This window comes from Gastrolobium bilobum, unplaced genomic scaffold (assembly GCF_033153095.1).
Source record: "Gastrolobium bilobum isolate Gb01-03AN ecotype WA unplaced genomic scaffold, APGP_CSIRO_Gbil_v1 utg42413, whole genome shotgun sequence".
NCBI lineage: Eukaryota > Viridiplantae > Streptophyta > Magnoliopsida > Fabales > Fabaceae > Gastrolobium > Gastrolobium bilobum.
Genome location: NW_026899412.1, coordinates 34,779 through 53,305, shown reverse-complemented (window position 1 = coordinate 53,305; position 18,527 = coordinate 34,779). Strand labels below are relative to the sequence as shown.

Genomic DNA, 18,527 nt, shown 5'->3' with positions numbered 1-18,527 from the left:
TCCACACAACAACGAAAAGCAGTTGAGAGAGAGAGAGAGACACACACACACGAAGACACACGAAGCCAAGGAAGAGACACGGAGAGAGTAGAAGAAGAAAAAAATTTCTCTGCCCGCCAAACAAACCCATTATTTTTCCCGAAACCCTTTCGCGCTCTCTCATCCGATTCCTTCCCACAAAGAATGACACAGCCATCGGTGCCACCGCCGCCGCTGGCGCCACCGCCACCCCCTCCCCCTCCCCCTCCGCCGACTCCTTCGCCGTCCCAGCCAGCCGCTGAGAGCGTCCGAGTCCGTTGCGCCGGCTGCCGCATGATCCTGACCGTTGCCCCCGGACTGACCGAGTTCGCTTGCCCGACTTGCCGAATGCCGCAGATGCTTCCCCCGGAGCTCATGGCTAGGGCTCACCCGACGGCGCCGCCGCTAACGCCGCCGCATCCGCCGCTGCTTCCTCCTCCTCCCCCTCCCCAACCTTCGCAGTTGCAGCAACCGTCGCACGTGCCTGCTCACGGCATTGATCCCACCAAGATCCAGCTTCCCTGCGCTTCCTGCAAGGCCATCCTCAACGTCCCTCACGGCCTCGCGCGTTTCGCTTGCCCTCAATGCGGTGTTGACCTCGCCGTCGATGTCTCCAAGGTCAAGCAGTTCTTCCCTTCGGCGGTTGCGCCTCCTCCCGAAGAAGTCAACGAGGTTTGGCTCCGTTCCCTGGCTTCTATTGCTCTCTGTAACTCTGAAAATTGTGTTTTGGAATTGTAAAATGGCAAACGATGATTTTGTCACTGCTTTACTGTGTAGGCTGATTCTGTTTAGTAAAGGTGGTTGATAAGATAATGTAGCTAGTGAGGAGTATGCTTAATAGTTGATAAGGTAAAGATGTTAATAATGATGGACGAGAATTGTGAAGAGTAAATAGAATATGCTATTTTGTTTTTTGGGATGGAAACAAATAGTTTATTAATGAGAAAATAGGGATAGACTACTTACTATGGGTAATATGAGTCGAACTTGTTAAGGTACTGATTGTGACCTTCCGGGTTTGTTACCACTATAGTCCATCTTTTGCGTGGAATTTTTTCATCATTTTAGGTTGAAGATGTCTAGTGTCAGTGCCGAGGTGGGTGTGCAACTGCTATTAATAGAAGTTTCATGCATTGTAAACTTGGATTTGGATTCATTTCTCAGGGAAGTGAAATTATATTAGGGCCTTGAAATTTTGCAATTAGGTGACCCTTAGTCTGCAACAATCTATGATTCCTGTGATAAAACCTGCTTTTTTGATCTTTGATCTGTTATCTTTTACAAGTAGGTGGAAAGTGGGAAGGTGGAAAATTTGGAATGAAAATAACTTTACACTTACTTGGTGTAACAGAAATACGGGGTGGAAAATTAAGTGTACTCATTTTTCACACTGAGCCAAAACTTTGGTTGAAAATATTTTCACTCTATCCTCTCTTTTTCGCCTAATCAACTAAGCAGATCCTAGATCTTCTATATAATGTTGAGATTGCCATGAGATCTGATGTTCAGGCGTATGAGGGATAAAAAAAACAGAAAAAGAAACAGTTAAGATTGAATGCAGCCTGCCAGTCTCTGTGTGAGTGTGACTAAGAAAAACTCAATAAACCCATGAGTAAAAATGTGATGAGGCTAGGAAGACAAGCCTGTACACAAAAATTTGTGGAGGAAGAAGTTTCTTGCTAGAAGCATTCTCCTCATAGTAGGTGTATACCAAGGTTCTGCTCTAAGTCCTTATCTCTTTGCCTTAGTTATGGACTAACTAACAAAAGATACTCAAGAGGAAATGCCATGGTGTATACTTTTTACAGATGATATTGTGTTTATTGATGAGATCAATGCTGGTTTTAATAGAAAACTAGAGTTGTTGAGAAATACTTTGGAGTCTAAAGGATTTACATTGAGTTGGAGCAAGATTGAATATATGAAGTGTGAGTTTTCTCTGACAAGAGACAGAGATTAAGATTCCCTGCATATGCTTGGACAAGAGGTACTCAAGAAAGATGCTTTTAGATATCTGGGATCAAATTTGCAAAAAGGTGTAGAGATTGATGAGGATATAAATCATAGAATCAGAGCAGGGGGTGAAATGGCGTGGTGCATCTGGGCTTTTGTGTGACCACAAATTCCCCTTAGGCTAAAAGGAAAATTCTATAGAACAACAATAAGGTCTGCAATGTTATATAGAGCTGAATGTTGGCCAGCACATAAGCAACATGAGCATAGTGGAAATGAAGATGTTAAGGTGGATGTATGGTTATACGAGGATGAATAAGATTAGAAATGAAGATATTCGATGAAAGGTAAGAGTAGTACCGGTGGCTGAAAAGTGAGAGAACATAGATTAAGGTGGTTTGGGCACGTAATGAGAAGATCCCTGGATGCTTCTGTAAGAACAAAAGTTTGTTACCAAGAGCTTGATACAAAGAAAGGTAGAGGTAGACCAAAATTTACCTGGGAGAAAGTAATAAGACAAGACTTAATGGAGTGGGATATAGATTGGCGGACAGTGTGTCCTAGGACGGATTGGAGAAAAGCTATAAACATGGTGGAAGGTTTGACCTATTTTTATTCCTATGTTCTAGATAGTCTCTTTCTAGTCCTTTTTCTCTTTATCTCCCTCTCTTTCTTCCTTTTTTTCTTTTATTTCATTTTTCCTTTCAATCTTTTTTCTCATATTTATTTATTTATGTGTTCTTTTCTTTTTTTCCCTATGTTCCTTTTATTTCTTATTTGTATTTATTTATTTTATTTCTTTATTCTTTTTTGTCCTCCTAAATATTTATATTTATATTTTTTTCTTTTAATTGTCTACTGCTTTTAATGTATAATGTTATATATGTATATACACTTAATTTTATTTTTTTTTTTATCTTTTTCTCAAACTTTTTGTACCTTTCATTTGGGTTCATCTAACACCGACCCCAACTAGTTTGGGATAAAGGTGTTATTTATGTTTATGTTGATGTTGATGTAACTTTTCACCTAATCAACTAAGCAGACCCTAGATCTTTTATATAATGTTGAGATTGCCATGAGATCTGATGTTCAGGGGTACGAGGGATAAAAAAAACAGAAAAAGAAACAATTAAGATTTGAATGCAGCCTGCTAGTCTCTGTGTGAGAGTGACTAAGAAAAACTCAATAAACCCATGAGTAAAAATCCACTACGAGGCTAGGAAGACAAGCCTGTTCCACAAAAATTTGTGGAGGAAGAAGTTTCTTGCTAGAAGCATTCTCCTCATGGTTGTTTTAAAAGTATATGTAGGTTGTGCCTGCCTAGGAGTTGGGTTGCTATTTTGAATTGATGTTTTTGTTAGAATAGATATGATTAGATTTGAATAGATTACTTCCTATCTGTAAATATTCTTTTTGGATTAGATCTGGGCTTCTCACTTAAGCCCATTAGGGTCTCTATATATTGTAACTCTTTGTATTAGATTAATACACAACACAATATTTTATATTCAAGTTGGTACCAGAGCTCTTTTGTTTTGGGGACCCTCGCTTTCGCTTAAAACCTTGTTTTTGCCTTAAAACCTAAGCCCACTGCTTAGGAGTCTTCTTTTCTTTGCCGTGCGTCCTTCCGGCAAGCCATCTAAGGCTGTAAGCCCCTTTTGAGTGATTTCCGAACGCGTCAGCACCTCTGTCTGCCACCGGAACCACCGTCCGTCACTGTTCTGGCCGCCGGAGAACTTTTTCGGCGAGTTTTCAGCCCAGACAACCTGCGATCAGGACCGTCTCCTCCCGGCGACCAGTTCTGTGGAGGTCCGACCACCGTCGCGTCAGTCACGCGCCTCAATGCGCCGCTCGTCTCCTCTGCGCGTGGTGCTCACACGCCACCTTCAACCGGCGCGTGTGCACTGTTCCGGCAGCTTTTTCCAGTCGGTCTTGGACAGAGAAGCTCGCCTCCTCCTCCTCTTTTTAGATCTGTGGTTGGTTCTTTGTGGGTCTCACTTTTTGTGTGTACCTCTTCTTGATTCGCGGTTAGGTTAGTTTCTATTCGCTTGGTTGTTTATCCTTGTGATTTATTATAATGGAAGCATCTTCTCCTGTTCACTCGGAGACCAGTCCTCCCTCTCGTCTTGCCAAAAGTTCCTCTAATGTCATCTCCACCAATGTTGGGCCCATTATCTCTTCAAAGCTGAAGGGTTTTCTTAATTACAAGAATTGGGCCACCTCTGTTCGAGTTTGGTTCTTTGGACAGGGACATGGGAACCATCTCACAACTAAATTTACTGATATTCCTAAGGAAGAAAAATTTGATTGGGAAAGGATTGACAACCAGCTTCTGAGTATTCTATGACAGTCTTGGATATTTTCTATTCTTTTCAAACCTGCAATGACGTGTGGGAGGAAGCAAAACACCTTTACACTAATGATGTTCAGCAACTTTATTCCATCATGTCTCAGTTTATGGATCTGCGCAAATCATCTGACACTCAGGTGGAGACATATGTTGGCAAAAGTCGATCTCTGATGCAGGCATATTTGGATATGTTGCCCTACCCTACTGATGCTTCTGCATATTGGAAACAAGTGGAACGTCTCTTTATGGTTGCCACACTTTCTGGTCTTCCCGAAGAATATGAGAATGTCCGGGATACTATCTTAACTAGTGGGGATCCTGATCTATCAATGACGTATCAGCGTCTTCTGAATCTTAATAAGAAATCTGCTCCTGCATCGTCTTCTGTTGTTGATTCCACTGCTCTAGTTTCTCGTACTGACTTTCGCGAGAACATTGGAGGTGGTTGTGGTCGTGGTAGAGGCCAGGGTGGACGTGGCCCAGGAGGATGTGGTCAGCGACCTCGTTGTCATTATTGTCAGCAACTCGGTCATTATGAGGAACGTTGCTACACATAGTATCCTCATCTGCGACCTTCTCATGCTGCTAATATAGCTCAATCGGATACTGCTTCAACTGGTACAATATCTCTCTCCTCTGAAGACTATGCAGCACTCCAGACCCTTCTCAGGAAGGTCTCTCCTCAGTCTCAAGCCTCTGCTTTAGAAACTGGTAATCCCGTTGCTTGTGTTTCTCATTCTGCATCACTTGGTTCTTGGATATTTGACTCAGGTGCTACTGATCACCTCTGTGGTAATAAGGAATTCTTTTCATTTCTTACATATTCTGATAATTTACCCTCTTTTACTCTTGCTGATGGCACTAAATCCCCTGTTCATGGGATTGGACAAATTTGTCCAACCTCCTCATTGACCTTGACATCAGTCTATTACATTCTTGATATCCCTTAATCACTGTTAGTAAATTGATCAACTCTCTTAATTGTATTGTTACCTTCTCAAACCATTCTGTTTCTGTGCAGGATTCGGGTACGGGGAAGACGATTGGAGTGGGCCGTGAGTCACGGGGTCTGTTCTACCTGGTTGTGCCGAGTCCTTCAGTTGCTTGTTCTCTCACAGAATCTTCACAACTCATTCACAGTCGCCTCGGTCATCCTAGTCTTTCAAAATTGCAGAAGATGGTTCCTTTTTTATCTGGTCTTCTGACTTTAGATTGTCAGTCATGTCAGCAAGGGAAGCACATACGCTCGTCCTTTGCCAATCGAGTCAATAAACGAGCTGATGCTCCCTTTTCAATTATTCATTCAGATATTTGGAGTCCAAGTCGTAGTGTGTCCGTTTTAGGGTTTCGATATTTTGTTACCTTTATTGATGATTTTTCACGTTGTACTTGGATTTATTTAATGAAAAACCGTTCTGAGTTATTTTCTATTTATCAAAAGTTTCTGCTGAAATTCAAACTCAATTTGGTGCTTTTATTCGTATTTCACGTAGTGATAATGCTAAGGAATATGTTTCTGTTGACTTTTCTAATTTCTTAGCCACACAGGGTACTTTACACCAAACTACTTGTCCTTACACTCCACAACAAAATGGAGTAGCTGAACGTAAAAGTAGACATCTCATTGAGACTGCACAGACTCATCTTATTCACATGCATGTTCCTAGTTAAATGTAAAAGAATACGTTGTGTATTGATCTGTATAGAGACCCTAATGGGCTTAAGTGTAAGGCCCAAACCTAATCCAAACCTAATCCTAATACAGTCAGAATACAGTCAGACTATTTACGGATAAGACAGAATCCAATCATATCTAATCAAATCTAATCATATCATATCTAATATTCTAACACTCCCCCTCAAGCTGGTGCGTATATATTATGAGCACCAAGCTTGTTACAAATGTATTCAACCCGAGGACCTCTAAGAGCTTTAGTGAAAACATCTGCTAGTTGATTAGACGAGTTGACAAAAGCTGTCTTGATTTCTCCTGACTGAATCTTTTCCGGAATGAAGTGACAATCAATCTCTATATGTTTGGTCCTCTCATGAAAAACAGGATTAGAAGATATATGTAGCGCAGCTTGATTATCACAGATGAGTCTCATGGGTTGTTTCTGTTCACAAAGATGAAGCTCCTGAATCAACTGCTTTAACCAGATCAACTCACAGGTAGTATTTGCCATTGCACGATACTCAGCTTCTGCACTAGATCGGGAAACAACAGGTTGTTTCTTGCTTTTCCATGAGATTAAGTTTCCTCCGAAGAAGACACAATAACCAGAAGTAGAGCGTCTGTCCGAGGGTGATCCTGCCCAATCGGCATCTGAGTAACCACAAATTTCTGTATTTCCCTGATCCGAATACAACAAACCTTTTACTGGTGCTCTTTTGATGTATCGGAGGATCCTCACAGCAGCATCCCAATGTGAATCACAAGGGGAATCAAGGAACTGACTGGCCGTACTGACAGCGAAAGAAATATCTGGCCTAGTCACAGTAAGATAATTGAGCTTCCCAATCAGCCTTCGATAACGTCCAGGATCAGATAACGGCTCCCCCTGTCTGGGCAATAACTTAACATTAGGATCCATGGGTGTATCAACTGGTTTACACCCCAACATACCAGTCTCCTCTAGGATATCCAAGGCATACTTCCTTTGACAGATAGAAATGCCCTGTCTAGATTGCGCCACCTCAATTCCCAAGAAGTAACGCAGCTTCCCAAGGTCCTTTGTTTGAAATGCACTGAATAAATGTTGTTTTAACTGATGGATTCCGTCTTGATCACTTCCGGTGAGGATGATGTCATCAACATAGACTAACAAATTGATGCACTTGTTAGGAGATGTAATCCTATAGAATACAGAATGGTCAACTTTACTGCGAATTAGGCCAAACGCCTGTACAGCAGAACTGAAGCGACTAAACCATGCTCGAGGAGACTGCTTGAGACCATATAAGGATTTTCGAAGACGACATACTTTCCCAGACTCCCCCTGAGCAACAAAACCAGGTGGTTGCTCCATGTAAACTTCTTCTTGTAAATCACCATGAAGAAAGGCATTTTTGATGTCAAGTTGAAGGAGTGGCCAGTGACGAACAGCAGCAAGGGCAAGAAATAGGCGGACGGACGCCATCTTAGCAACTGGAGAGAAAAACCTTTGGCAACTAGGCGTGCCTTGAGACGATCAACATGGCCATCAGGTCCAACTTTCATAGTAAACACCCAGCGACAACCAACTATAGACTTCTCTGGAGGAGCAGAAACAAGGTCCCAAGTGCCATTGGTATGAAGTGCGGTCATCTCATCAAGCATCGCTTGGCGCCATCCTGGATGAGAAAGTGCTTCACCTGTGGTCTTAGGAATAGAAACAGAAGAAAGACTAGAAACAAAGGTGAAATGAGGAGGAGAAAGGCGATCATAGCTCAAGAAGGTATAAAGAGGATAAGGGTTACGAGTAGTACGTGTAACTTTTCTTTGAGCAATGGGAAGAGCCTCTGGTGAAGGATCCGGAGGGGAAGAATCAACTGCAGAGGGCAATGAGTCAGCAGGGGTCGAGTCGACTGGAGGTACTGTCTTACGACGCTGATAAGTGAGAAGTGGACGGTCCTTAGGTACTGGAGCAATAGGTGATTGCTTATCTGGAGTAGAAGCACCTGCATCTGGCAAAGACAAGTCAAGAAAAGGAACAGGAAGAACATGATCAACCTGTGACAATGGAGATGAGATAGAATTAAAGGGTTGTTGATCAAAAAAGGTGACATCCGCGGAAACTAAGTAACGCTTGAGGTCAGGAGAGTAACAGCGATAACCCTTTTGAAGACGAGAATATCCAAGAAAAATGCATTTAAAGGCTTTGGATGTTAACTTATCCTTACCAGGAGTGAGATCATGAACAAAACAGGTACAACCAAAAACATGTGGGGATAGAGGAAAGAGAGCAACATCTGGAAACAATAAGTTATGAGGAATATCATTATTAAGCACAGATGAAGGCATGCGGTTGATGAGAAAGCAAGAAGCAAGGACTGCATCAGCCCAGAAGTAAAGAGGAACATGCATGTGAATAAGAAGAGTCCTGGCAATCTCAATGAGATGTCTATTCTTACGTTCAGCTACTCCATTTTGTTGTGGAGTGTGAGGACAAGTGGTTTGGTGTAAAGTACCCTGTTTGGCTAAGAAGTGAGAAAAGTCAACAGAAACATACTCCTTAGCATTATCACTACGTAAAATACGAATAGAAGCACCAAATTGAGTATGAATTTCAGCAGAAAACTTTTGATAAATAGAAAACAACTCAGAACGGTTTTTCATTAAATAAATCCAAGTACAACGGGAGAAATCATCAATAAAGGTGACAAAATACCGAAAACCTAAAATAGACACACTATGACTAGGACCCCAAACATCTGAATGAATAATTGAAAAAGGAGCATCAGCTCGTTTATTGACTCGATTAGCAAAGGAGGAGCGTATGTGCTTTCCTTGCTGACATGACTGACAATCTAAAGTTTGAAGACCGGATAAAAGAGGAACCATCTTCTGCAATTTCTCAAGACTAGGATGCCCGAGACGACTGTGGATGAGCTGTGGAGATTCTGTGAGAGAACAAGCAACTGAAGGACTCGGCACATCAAGGTAGAACAGACCCCGTGACTCACAGATTAAGAGAATGGTTTGAGAATGTGACAATACAATTAAGAGAATTGATCAATTTACTAACCGATATTAAATTATAAGGGATGTGAGGAATGTAATAGACAGATGTCAAGGTCAATGAGGAGGTTGGACAGATTTGTCCAATCCCATGAACGGGGGCCTTAGTTCCATCAGCAAGAGTAAAAGAGGGTAAATTATTAGAATATGTAAGGGAAGAAAAGAGTTCCTTATTAGCACAGAGGTGATCAGTAGCACCTGAGTCAAATATCCAAGGACCAAGTGATGCAGAATGAGAAACACAAGCAACAAGATTACCAGTTCTGAAGCAGAGGCCTGAGATTGAGGAGAGGACTTCCTGAGAAGGGCCTGGAATGCTGCATATTCTTCAGAGGAGAGAGAGACTGAACCATTTGAAGCAGTATCCGATTGAGCTACATTAGCAGCAAAAGAAGGTCGCATGTGAGGATACTTGGTGTAGCAGCGTTCCTCATAATGACCAAGTTGCTGACAGTAATGACAACGAAGTCGCTGACCACGTCCGACTGGACCTCCTGGGCCTCCTGGGCTACGTCCTCCTGGGCCCCGGCCTCCTGGGCCTCTACCACGACCACGTCCACCTCCAATATGCCCGCGAAAATCAGTACGGGAAACTAGAGCAGTAGAATCAACAGCAGAAGACGATGCAGGAGCAGATTTCTTATTCAAATTCAGAAGACGCTGATACGTCATGGATAGATCAGGCTCCCCACTAGTCAAGATAGTATCACGAACATTATCATATTCTTCGGGAAGGCCAGAAAGTGTGGCAACCATAAAGAGACGTTCCACCTGTTTCCGATATGCAGTAGCATCAGTAGGGTAAGGCAGCATATCCAAATATGCCTGCATCAAAGAGCGACTCTTGCCAATATATGTCTCCATCTGAATGTCGGATGATTTGCTCAATTCCATAAACTGAGAGATGATGAAATAGAGCTGCTGAACATCATTAGTGTAGAGGTTTTTTGCTTCCTCCCACACTTCAGTGCAAGTTTGAAATGAATAAAAGATATCCAAGACAATCGGATCAATGGATTGCCAGAGGATACTCAGAAGCTGGTTGTCAATCTTTTCCCAATCAGACTTGTCCTCCTTAGGGACATCAGTAGACTTAGTTGTGAGATGGTTCCCATATCCTTGTCCAAAGAACCAAACTCGAACAGAGGTGGCCCAGTTCTTGTAATTAACAGATCCCTTCAATTTTGAAGAGGTAATGGACCCAATATTGGTAGAGATGATATTGGGAGAATTTCTCAAAGGAGGAGATGGAGACTTGACCTCCGAATGAATTGGAAGGTTTGCTGCCATAGTATCAAATCACAAAGATACAAACCGAATAAAGAGAAACGAACCTGATCACCAATCAAGAAGAGGTGCGCACAAAAAGTCAGACCCACAAAGAACCAACCACAGATCCAGAAAGAGGAGGAGAAGACGAGCTTCTCTGTCCAAGACCGGCCGGAAAAAGTCGCCGGAATAGTGCTCACGCGCCGGCAGAATGTGGCGCGTGAAGCCCACGCGCAGAGAAGACTGGAGGCGCGTGAGAGCGCGTGACAACTCCGATGGTGGCCGGACTTCCACAGAGCAGGCCGCCGGGAGGAGAGGGTTCTGTTCGCGTTCGTTCCAGACTGAAAACTCGCCGGAAAAGTACTCCGGCAGCCTGAACAGTGGCTGACGGTGGCTGATGGTGCTTCGGTGACTGTTTGGGGATGTGGACACGTGCAGAAGATGCCTGAAGAGGACTTACAGCCTTTGATGTCTTACCGGAAGGACGCACGGCAAAGAAAAGATGACTCCTAAGCAGTGGGCTTAGGTTTTAAAGCGAAGAACAAGATTTCTAAGCGGAAGCGAGGGTTCCCAGAACGAAATAGCTCTGGTACCAAGTTAAATGTAAAAGAATACGTTGTGTATTGATCTGTGTCAGGGAGTTACAATATATAGAGACCCTAATGGGCTTAAGTGTAAGGCCCAAACCTAATCCAAACCTAATCCTAATACAGTCAGAATACAGTCAGACTATTTACGGATAAGACAGAATCCAATCATATCTAATCAAAACTAATCATATCATATCTAATATTCTAACATTCCTCTTCACTTCTGGGCCGATGCAGTCCTTGCCTCTTGTTTTCTCATCAACCGTATGCCTTCATCTGTGCTTAATAATGACATTCCTTATGACTTGTTACTTCCAGATGTTCTTCTCTATCCTCTATCCCCACATGTCTTTGGTTGTACCTGTTTTGTTCATGATCTCACTCCTGGTAAGGACAAGTTAACATCCAAAGCCTTTAAATGTATTTTTCTTGGTTATTCTCGTCTTCAAAAGGGTTATAGTTGTTATTCTCCCGATCTTAAACGTTACTTTGTTTCCGCTGATGTCACTTTTCTTGATCAACAACCCTTTAATTCTATCCCATCTCAATTGTCACAGGTTGATCATGTTCTTTCTGTTCTTTTCTTGACTTGTCTTTCCCAGCTGCAGGTACATCTATTCCAGATGAGCAACCTATTGCTTCCATACCTGAGAATTGTCCACTTCTCACCTATCAGCGTCGCAAAACTGTGCCTCCTATCGACTCGACTCTTGCTGACTCATCGCCCACTGCTGTTGATACTTCCCCTCCGGCTCCTTCACCAGAGGCTCTTCCCATTGCTCAAAGAAAAGGTACACGTACTACTCGTAACCCTTATCCTCTTTATACCTTTTTGAGCTATGACCGTCTTTCTCCTCCTCATTTCACCTTTGTTTCTAGTCTTTCCTCTGTTTCTATTCCTAAGACCACAGGTGAAGCACTTTCCCATCCAATATGCTTGATGAGATGACTGCACTTCATTCCAATGGCACTTGGGACCTTGTTTTTGCTCCTCCAGAATAGTCTATAGTTGGTTGTCACTGGGTTTTTACTGTGAAAGTTGGACCTGATGACCATGTTGATCGTCTCAAGGCATGCCTAGTTGCAAAGGGTTTTACTCAAATCTTCGGCCTTGATTATAGCGATACATTCTCTCCGGTCGCTAAGATGGCGTCAGTTCGCCTATTTCTTTCTCTTGCTGCTGTTCGTCACTGGCCACTCCTTCAACTTGACATAAAAAATGCCTTTCTTCATTGTGATTCACAAGAAGAAGTTTACATAGAGCAACCACCTGGTTTTGTTGCTCAGGGGGAGTCTGGGAAGGTGTGCCGTCTTCGCAAATCTTTATAGGGTCTCAAGCAGTCTTCTCGGGTATGGTTCAGTCACTTCAGTTCTGCTGTTCAGGCGTTTGGCTTAATTCGCAGTAAAGTTGACCATTCTGTATTTTATAGGATCACATCTCCTGATAAGTGCATCTATTTGTTAGTCTATGTTGATGACATCATTCTCACCGAGAGTGATCAAGCTGGAATTCGTCAGTTAAAACAGTATTTATTCAGTCAATTTCAAATAAAGGACCTTGGGAAGCTGCGTTACTTCTTGGGAATTGAGGTGGCACAATCTAGACAGGGCATTTCTATCTGTCAAAGGAAGTATGCCTTGGATATCCTAGAAGAGACTGGTATGTTGGGGTGTAAACCAATTGATACACCCATGGATCCCAATATCAAGTTATTGCCCGGATAGGGGAGCCGTTATCTGATCCTGGTCGTTATCGGAGGCTAATTGGGAAGCTCAATTATCTTACTGAGACCATGCCAGACATGTCTTTCGCTGTTAGTACGGCTAGTCAGTTCCTTGATTCCCCTTGTGATTCTCATTGGGATGTTGCTGTGAGGATCCTCCGATACATCAAAGGAGCACCAGGAAAAGGTTTGTTGTATTCGGATCAGGGAAATACAGAAATTTGTGGTTATTCAGATACTGATTGGGTATGATCACCCTCACACAGGCGTTCTACTTCTGGCTATTGTGTCTTATTTGGAGGAAACTTAATTTCTTGGAAGAGCAAGAAACAACCTGTTGTTGCTCGATCTAGTGCAGAAGCTAAGTATCGTGCAATGACAATTACTACATGTGAGTTAATATGGTTAACGCAGTTGATTTAGGAGCTTCATGCTTCATCTTTGTGAACAGAAACAACTCATGACACTCATTTGTGATAATCAAGCTGCGTTACATATATCCTCTAATCCTGTATTTCATGAGAGAACCAAATATATAGAGATTGATTGTCACTTCATTCGAGAAAGGATTCAGTCAGGAGAAATCAAGACAGCTTTTGTCAACTCTAATGATCAACTAGCGGATGTCTTCACTAAAGCTCTCAGAGGTCCTCGGATTGAATACATTTGTAATAAGCTTGGTGCTCACAATATATACGCACCAACTTGAGGGGGAGTGTTAGAATAGATACGATTAGATATGATTAGATTTGAATAGATTACTTCCTATCTGTAAATATTCTTTTTGGATTAGATCTGGGCTTCTCACTTAAGCCCATTAGGGTCTCTATATATTGTAACTCTTTGTATTAGATTAATACACAACACAATATTTTATATTCAAGTGTTTTCAATTTTGCTTTCTTGCCTCTTTTGTTTTCGACGTGCACATGGGACTAGGAGGGTTCTTGATTCTACTGTTTTGTACTTACTTATATGCATATATTTGTGTATTTATTTCATATTTTCAAATCTTTTGTGTTTTTGTTTTTGAATAGGAAGATTAATTTGTTAAATTTAAATCCTCCTTCAGGCAAGAGAATGGATGACATCCCCTCTTCCCTCTTTATATTTCAATTATTTCTCCAGCAGTCCAGTGACTTTTCCTTCCTTTTATTCATTTATTGATGGCTTGTTGATTTTATGTGAAGGCTCTTTGTTTTGAAAATGTTGTTTGTATATTCTTCTGGCCTTCTTAGTTCTTATATCTATATTTTGTTTTCTTCTGCATTAAATTAAATCAGGTAGCTGTTGAAGTGGAGCGGGATGAAGATGAAGGTGGCATGGTTGGAGAAACATTTACAGATTATGTGAGTTACTAATTGTTTCCTTTCAACTGAATTGTGTGTTAGAAGGTTCTTTTAGCTGAATTAACAATTCACTTGTTATTTCAAGTTATGCAAGCACATTTTAGTGGTATTAAGATGTCTCCTTGTGCAGCGACCACCAAAAGTATCTATTGGACCTCAACACCCAGATCCCGTTGTGGAGACATCTTCGTTGTCTGCAGTGCAGCCACCTGAGCCTACTTATGATCCAAAAACTAAAGATAATTTAGAAAGTTCAAAGGCTTTGTCATGCTTGCAAATTGAGACATTGGTCTATGCTTGTCAGGTTTCTTCTTTGACATAATTGACAATATATGATAATGTTTTGCTTTGCCTTTATTGTGTATAATGTTATTTTTATAACAGAGACACCTTCAACACCTCCCCAGTGGTGCTAGAGCAGGATTCTTTATTGGAGATGGAGCTGGTGTGGGTAAAGGTCGAACAGTTGCAGGTCTAATTTGGGAGAACTGGCACCATGGAAGGAGAAAAGCATTGTGAGTTTAGGTCACAGTCCCTACATGCAATCATGCTTGCGTGTTATTGACAATTGAGATAAACGCTATTTCATGCTCAGGATGCACATTCGTACCCATTTACCTGAGCAATATGAACATGCTTGTTTGTAATTTCAAATGACTGGTTATACTCAGGGAGTTTAAATGTTTTGATGCTTTTTTCGTGTTTCCAATGATCTTACACAGGTGGATTTCTGTTGGTTCAGACTTGAAGTTTGATGCTAGAAGAGACTTGGATGATGTGGGTGCAACATGCATTGATGGTATATTCTTTGGTGATTTTATATGGATAAAGCTTGTTATCTTTTATATTTTATTTCTTTCTCTCAATCTTTTCTTGCTTTTTATTTGGGTTCATTGACCACCGACCCCAACTAGTTTGGGATAAACGTGTTGTTGATGTTAATATTGAAAGTTGTATCACAACTTTTATGGCATATTCATCAATCTGTTTGCATACGCTGTTAAGTACGTAATTGTTGCAAAATAATTCTTATTATGGAATTTATTTCTTGTTGATATTTTTCGTTTTTCAAATTCTAGGATATGTATGGGTAGTTCATGAAGTATTTTTGTAAATTTCACATATGAAATTAAGATTAGGGATGTGTATGTGTGGTTCATGGCCCACAAGATCAACACTGTTACAATATTAGGATTTTTATTGTTTTAGGAGTCTAATTTCGTAAGTAGTGTTGGTGTTAAAGGGCTAGGCTTGTACTAGTTGCACTATAATAGTACTTGACCTTGATTATTATTACAAATAAGAGTTATGGTATATAAAGATCGTAGCCCCCTTCATCCCTTGCTATTGTGTTGGGTCATATGCACTAGCTGCTTTGTAGTGCATTATTTGTTATTGTCCTCTTTTTTTGGTTCATTCTTATATCCAATTATACCTCTTTTATCCAAAGAATGAAAAATTTCTTTGTAAACTTTCTGGAAGAAATTTCTTTTTGTAGTCCATTTAAGATGTTTGTATTTATGTAGAGTTTAATTTTAAAAGTTGGGCAATTGTTTTGTCTATATTGCAATTAATGTTATTATGAATTTAAAATTCTTCTTTGTCTTTTCCCTTAATCCAGTGCATGCTTTGAACAAACTGCCTTATTCTAAGCTCGATTCGAAGTCTGTTGGGGTCAGGGAGGGAGTTGTTTTCTTGACATACAATAGCCTCATAGCATCTTCTGAGAAAGGTCGTTCTCGTCTCCAGCAGCTTGTGCAGTGGTGTGGACCAGGGTTTGATGGTCTTGTAATTTTTGATGAGGTATGGAAATATTTTGTAATGTCATTTGTTATTTCCAATGTATATTTTGTCATTTGTTCTTGGATTCAATTTTATTTCTTTACCTTTTTTTACTAAGGTTTAATGAGTTCATTGTAGTGCCACAAAGCAAAAAATTTGGTCCCTGAATCTGGCAGTCAGCCAACACGAACTGGAGAAGCAGTTGTTGATATTCAGGTTTGTTCTTCATTCTTGTTCTCTTGGAATAGTGACCAAAAGTTTCTATATTCTTTGCTCTGTTTTTCTAAATTATACTCTCTGAGTTTATGTTATGGTATATTTTTGTTATCGTTTTATATATTTTTGGCTTTGTTTATAATCCTAATTTTGTTATTTCTTATGTATGTAATGAATGCTTTTGGAATATTTTGCAAAAAGGTGAAGCTATGTGAACATTGCAGTATTGTACATTGTAAAAAATGGAGATATCTAAGCAGAAAACAATTAATCAATGATAACAGAATATTTTAGAATAATTACAATGATCTACAAAAAATATTATGTGCTAAAGGATACTGATAGGTCCAAGGAGCCCAAATCATCTAAACCCATTCTGACTTATGTACGAAATGAAAATAGGAGGAAGATTAATTGGTCTTCGAAGGGTGCTGACTCAGCTGAGGAACACCCCTTTTGGAGAGTGAATTGGTTACGTGAGTAGGAGGCTGGAAGTTTGTTATTTAGGTGTGTTGCTGCATGGGTAGAGGCACCTTTTGGGGTCATTGGAATTAGGCTAGGCTTGGGAGATATTCAGGGCGTCTCATATGTGCCTTGCTGTTATTTTGTACCGGTTAATTGCTTTCGTTACTGCTTGTTGCCGTTGATTTCTATTTTAACTGTAACAGAGACCGTTTCTCATATTTCTGTTAATATTAATATAATCAGTTGAGGTAATTTCAATTAGATTTTAACAGATACATGACAGATTTGGGACTATTATAACAGTGGATTTGCAAAGGCATTCCGAAGCTCTTTTTGCTTCAAAAGTCAAAACAACTTACATAATCAGATGACTTGATATAGGCCCTAAAATTTTAATTATATGTTGATAAGTGGCTAATAACTTTTAACAGCATCAAAAACAATAATGATGGTTTATCTGTAAGGTTACAGAAGTTATCTTATAATTGTTAAAATTAAAAGTTTGGATGGGACATTTTGCTCTCCCATAACAAAGGCTTTACAAGCTGACTATCTCAAACATCCCTTCCCCCACCCCTGCAACTTGAGGCCATATAGAAAATAAATAGTTGTAACTGTAATCCATAAAGTGATTTTTTTGTTTATTGTTTTTGTTTTTGTTTTTGATTTTGATTTTGATTTTGATTTTTGTTTTGTGTTTTGAAACTAGAATGGCTTCTATACAATTATCTGCTATTTCTGGCTTATTTTGCAAATACCTCTCTGCTTCCTAATGCCCCTCTATTTGTCTCTTGCATGTGTCTATAGTCTCCTGCTCTATCTGCATCAATGAATGTTAAAGTCGAATTATTGCTTTGCAATATTTAGCATTGAAATGTTGGATAGAAAACTGGGATTACTCTGAGTTATTGCAGTCTAATTCACAGGATCGACTTCCTGAAGCTCGTGTTCTTTATTGCTCAGCAACTGGTGCATCTGAACCTCGAAATATGGGTTATATGGTTCGACTTGGTCTTTGGGGAGCTGGGACTTCTTTCTCTGATTTCCGTGAATTTCTAGGTAGTGTTCTTCTACATTCTTTCCTTTTTTTAATGAAATACAATTCATAGCTGGTGATCTTTTTTCTTTTTTTTTAATTTATTTTTTTGAAATACTTTCTGCTGCAACATTTTTGATGTTATTTAAGTTTCTCTAGTCTAGTTGATGATGTATTTTAGCGTCTTGCTGTTTGCTTGACAGCCATTGTTTACCTGTATTATTACTTTAAAGGCATTTAAATATGAATATATAGAGAAATAATTAATATTTTGCAATTGTTTAATTAAACTTAATATTGTTACATAGTATAGAATGTTCAAGAACTTCTTATTCATAAATAATTGCTTGCTACATGTGATGAGTTGCCCCCAATGGCCCCATCTAAATGTATAAAGTTAACTTACTTGTATTTATACATCCAGGTGCTCTTGATAGAGGGGGTGTTGGAGCTTTAGAACTAGTTGCCATGGACATGAAAGCAAGGTTATAATATTTTCACGTACACACCAACCCTTGGCCTTGTGAGCATATATGCTTATGAAAGACATTGTTTTGCTTCACTTTTCTCATTGTAGGGGGATGTATTTATGTCGGACACTTAGCTACAAGGGTGCTGAGTTTGAAGTTCTTGAAGCACCATTAGAAGATAAAATGATGGTATGAGGCACTGATTTGTTTACTTACACAATATTATTTACTGAAGTTGCAAGTGTCGTACAGAAGAAATACTGATGGAGATTATCTGTTAAAATATTGACTGGCATCTGAAAATAATAATGAGGTGAGCATAAGCTAATGAAAAGGAATTCTATCAACCAGTTTCAGCATGCTGTTTGTTAGTTTTGTGGTATGGTATAAAGTGATTAGCTTTTTCTTTTTCTTACATTTGGTTTGTGTTTTTTGATAGAGACCCACTAGTAGCAACAATTTACAGAACACAAAATAAGGAAAATGGATGAAGAAACTGATATTTGTATCACTGATAGTGTCTCAACAGTACAAGAAGCTAAGGAAAAAGATACAAGCTTAACTAATTGAATAGTACCACAC

The 18,527-nt window shown here is 40.1% G+C and overlaps 1 protein-coding gene across 1 annotated transcript in view; it reads left to right on the top strand.

Annotated features, from left to right (window-relative positions):
* LOC133290382 (protein FORGETTER 1) overlaps window positions 1-18,527 on the top strand; it is a 41,259-nt gene continuing 22,732 nt past the window's right edge. The window contains exons 1-10 of the mRNA XM_061488453.1: window positions 1-690; window positions 13,911-13,976; window positions 14,107-14,280; window positions 14,361-14,491; window positions 14,699-14,775; window positions 15,598-15,779; window positions 15,897-15,974; window positions 17,366-17,498; window positions 17,900-17,960; window positions 18,053-18,134. Coding sequence (XP_061344437.1) covers window positions 184-690; window positions 13,911-13,976; window positions 14,107-14,280; window positions 14,361-14,491; window positions 14,699-14,775; window positions 15,598-15,779; window positions 15,897-15,974; window positions 17,366-17,498; window positions 17,900-17,960; window positions 18,053-18,134 — 1,491 coding nt within the window. The 5' untranslated portion in view covers window positions 1-183. The remainder of the gene's footprint in view (window positions 691-13,910; window positions 13,977-14,106; window positions 14,281-14,360; window positions 14,492-14,698; window positions 14,776-15,597; window positions 15,780-15,896; window positions 15,975-17,365; window positions 17,499-17,899; window positions 17,961-18,052; window positions 18,135-18,527) is intronic.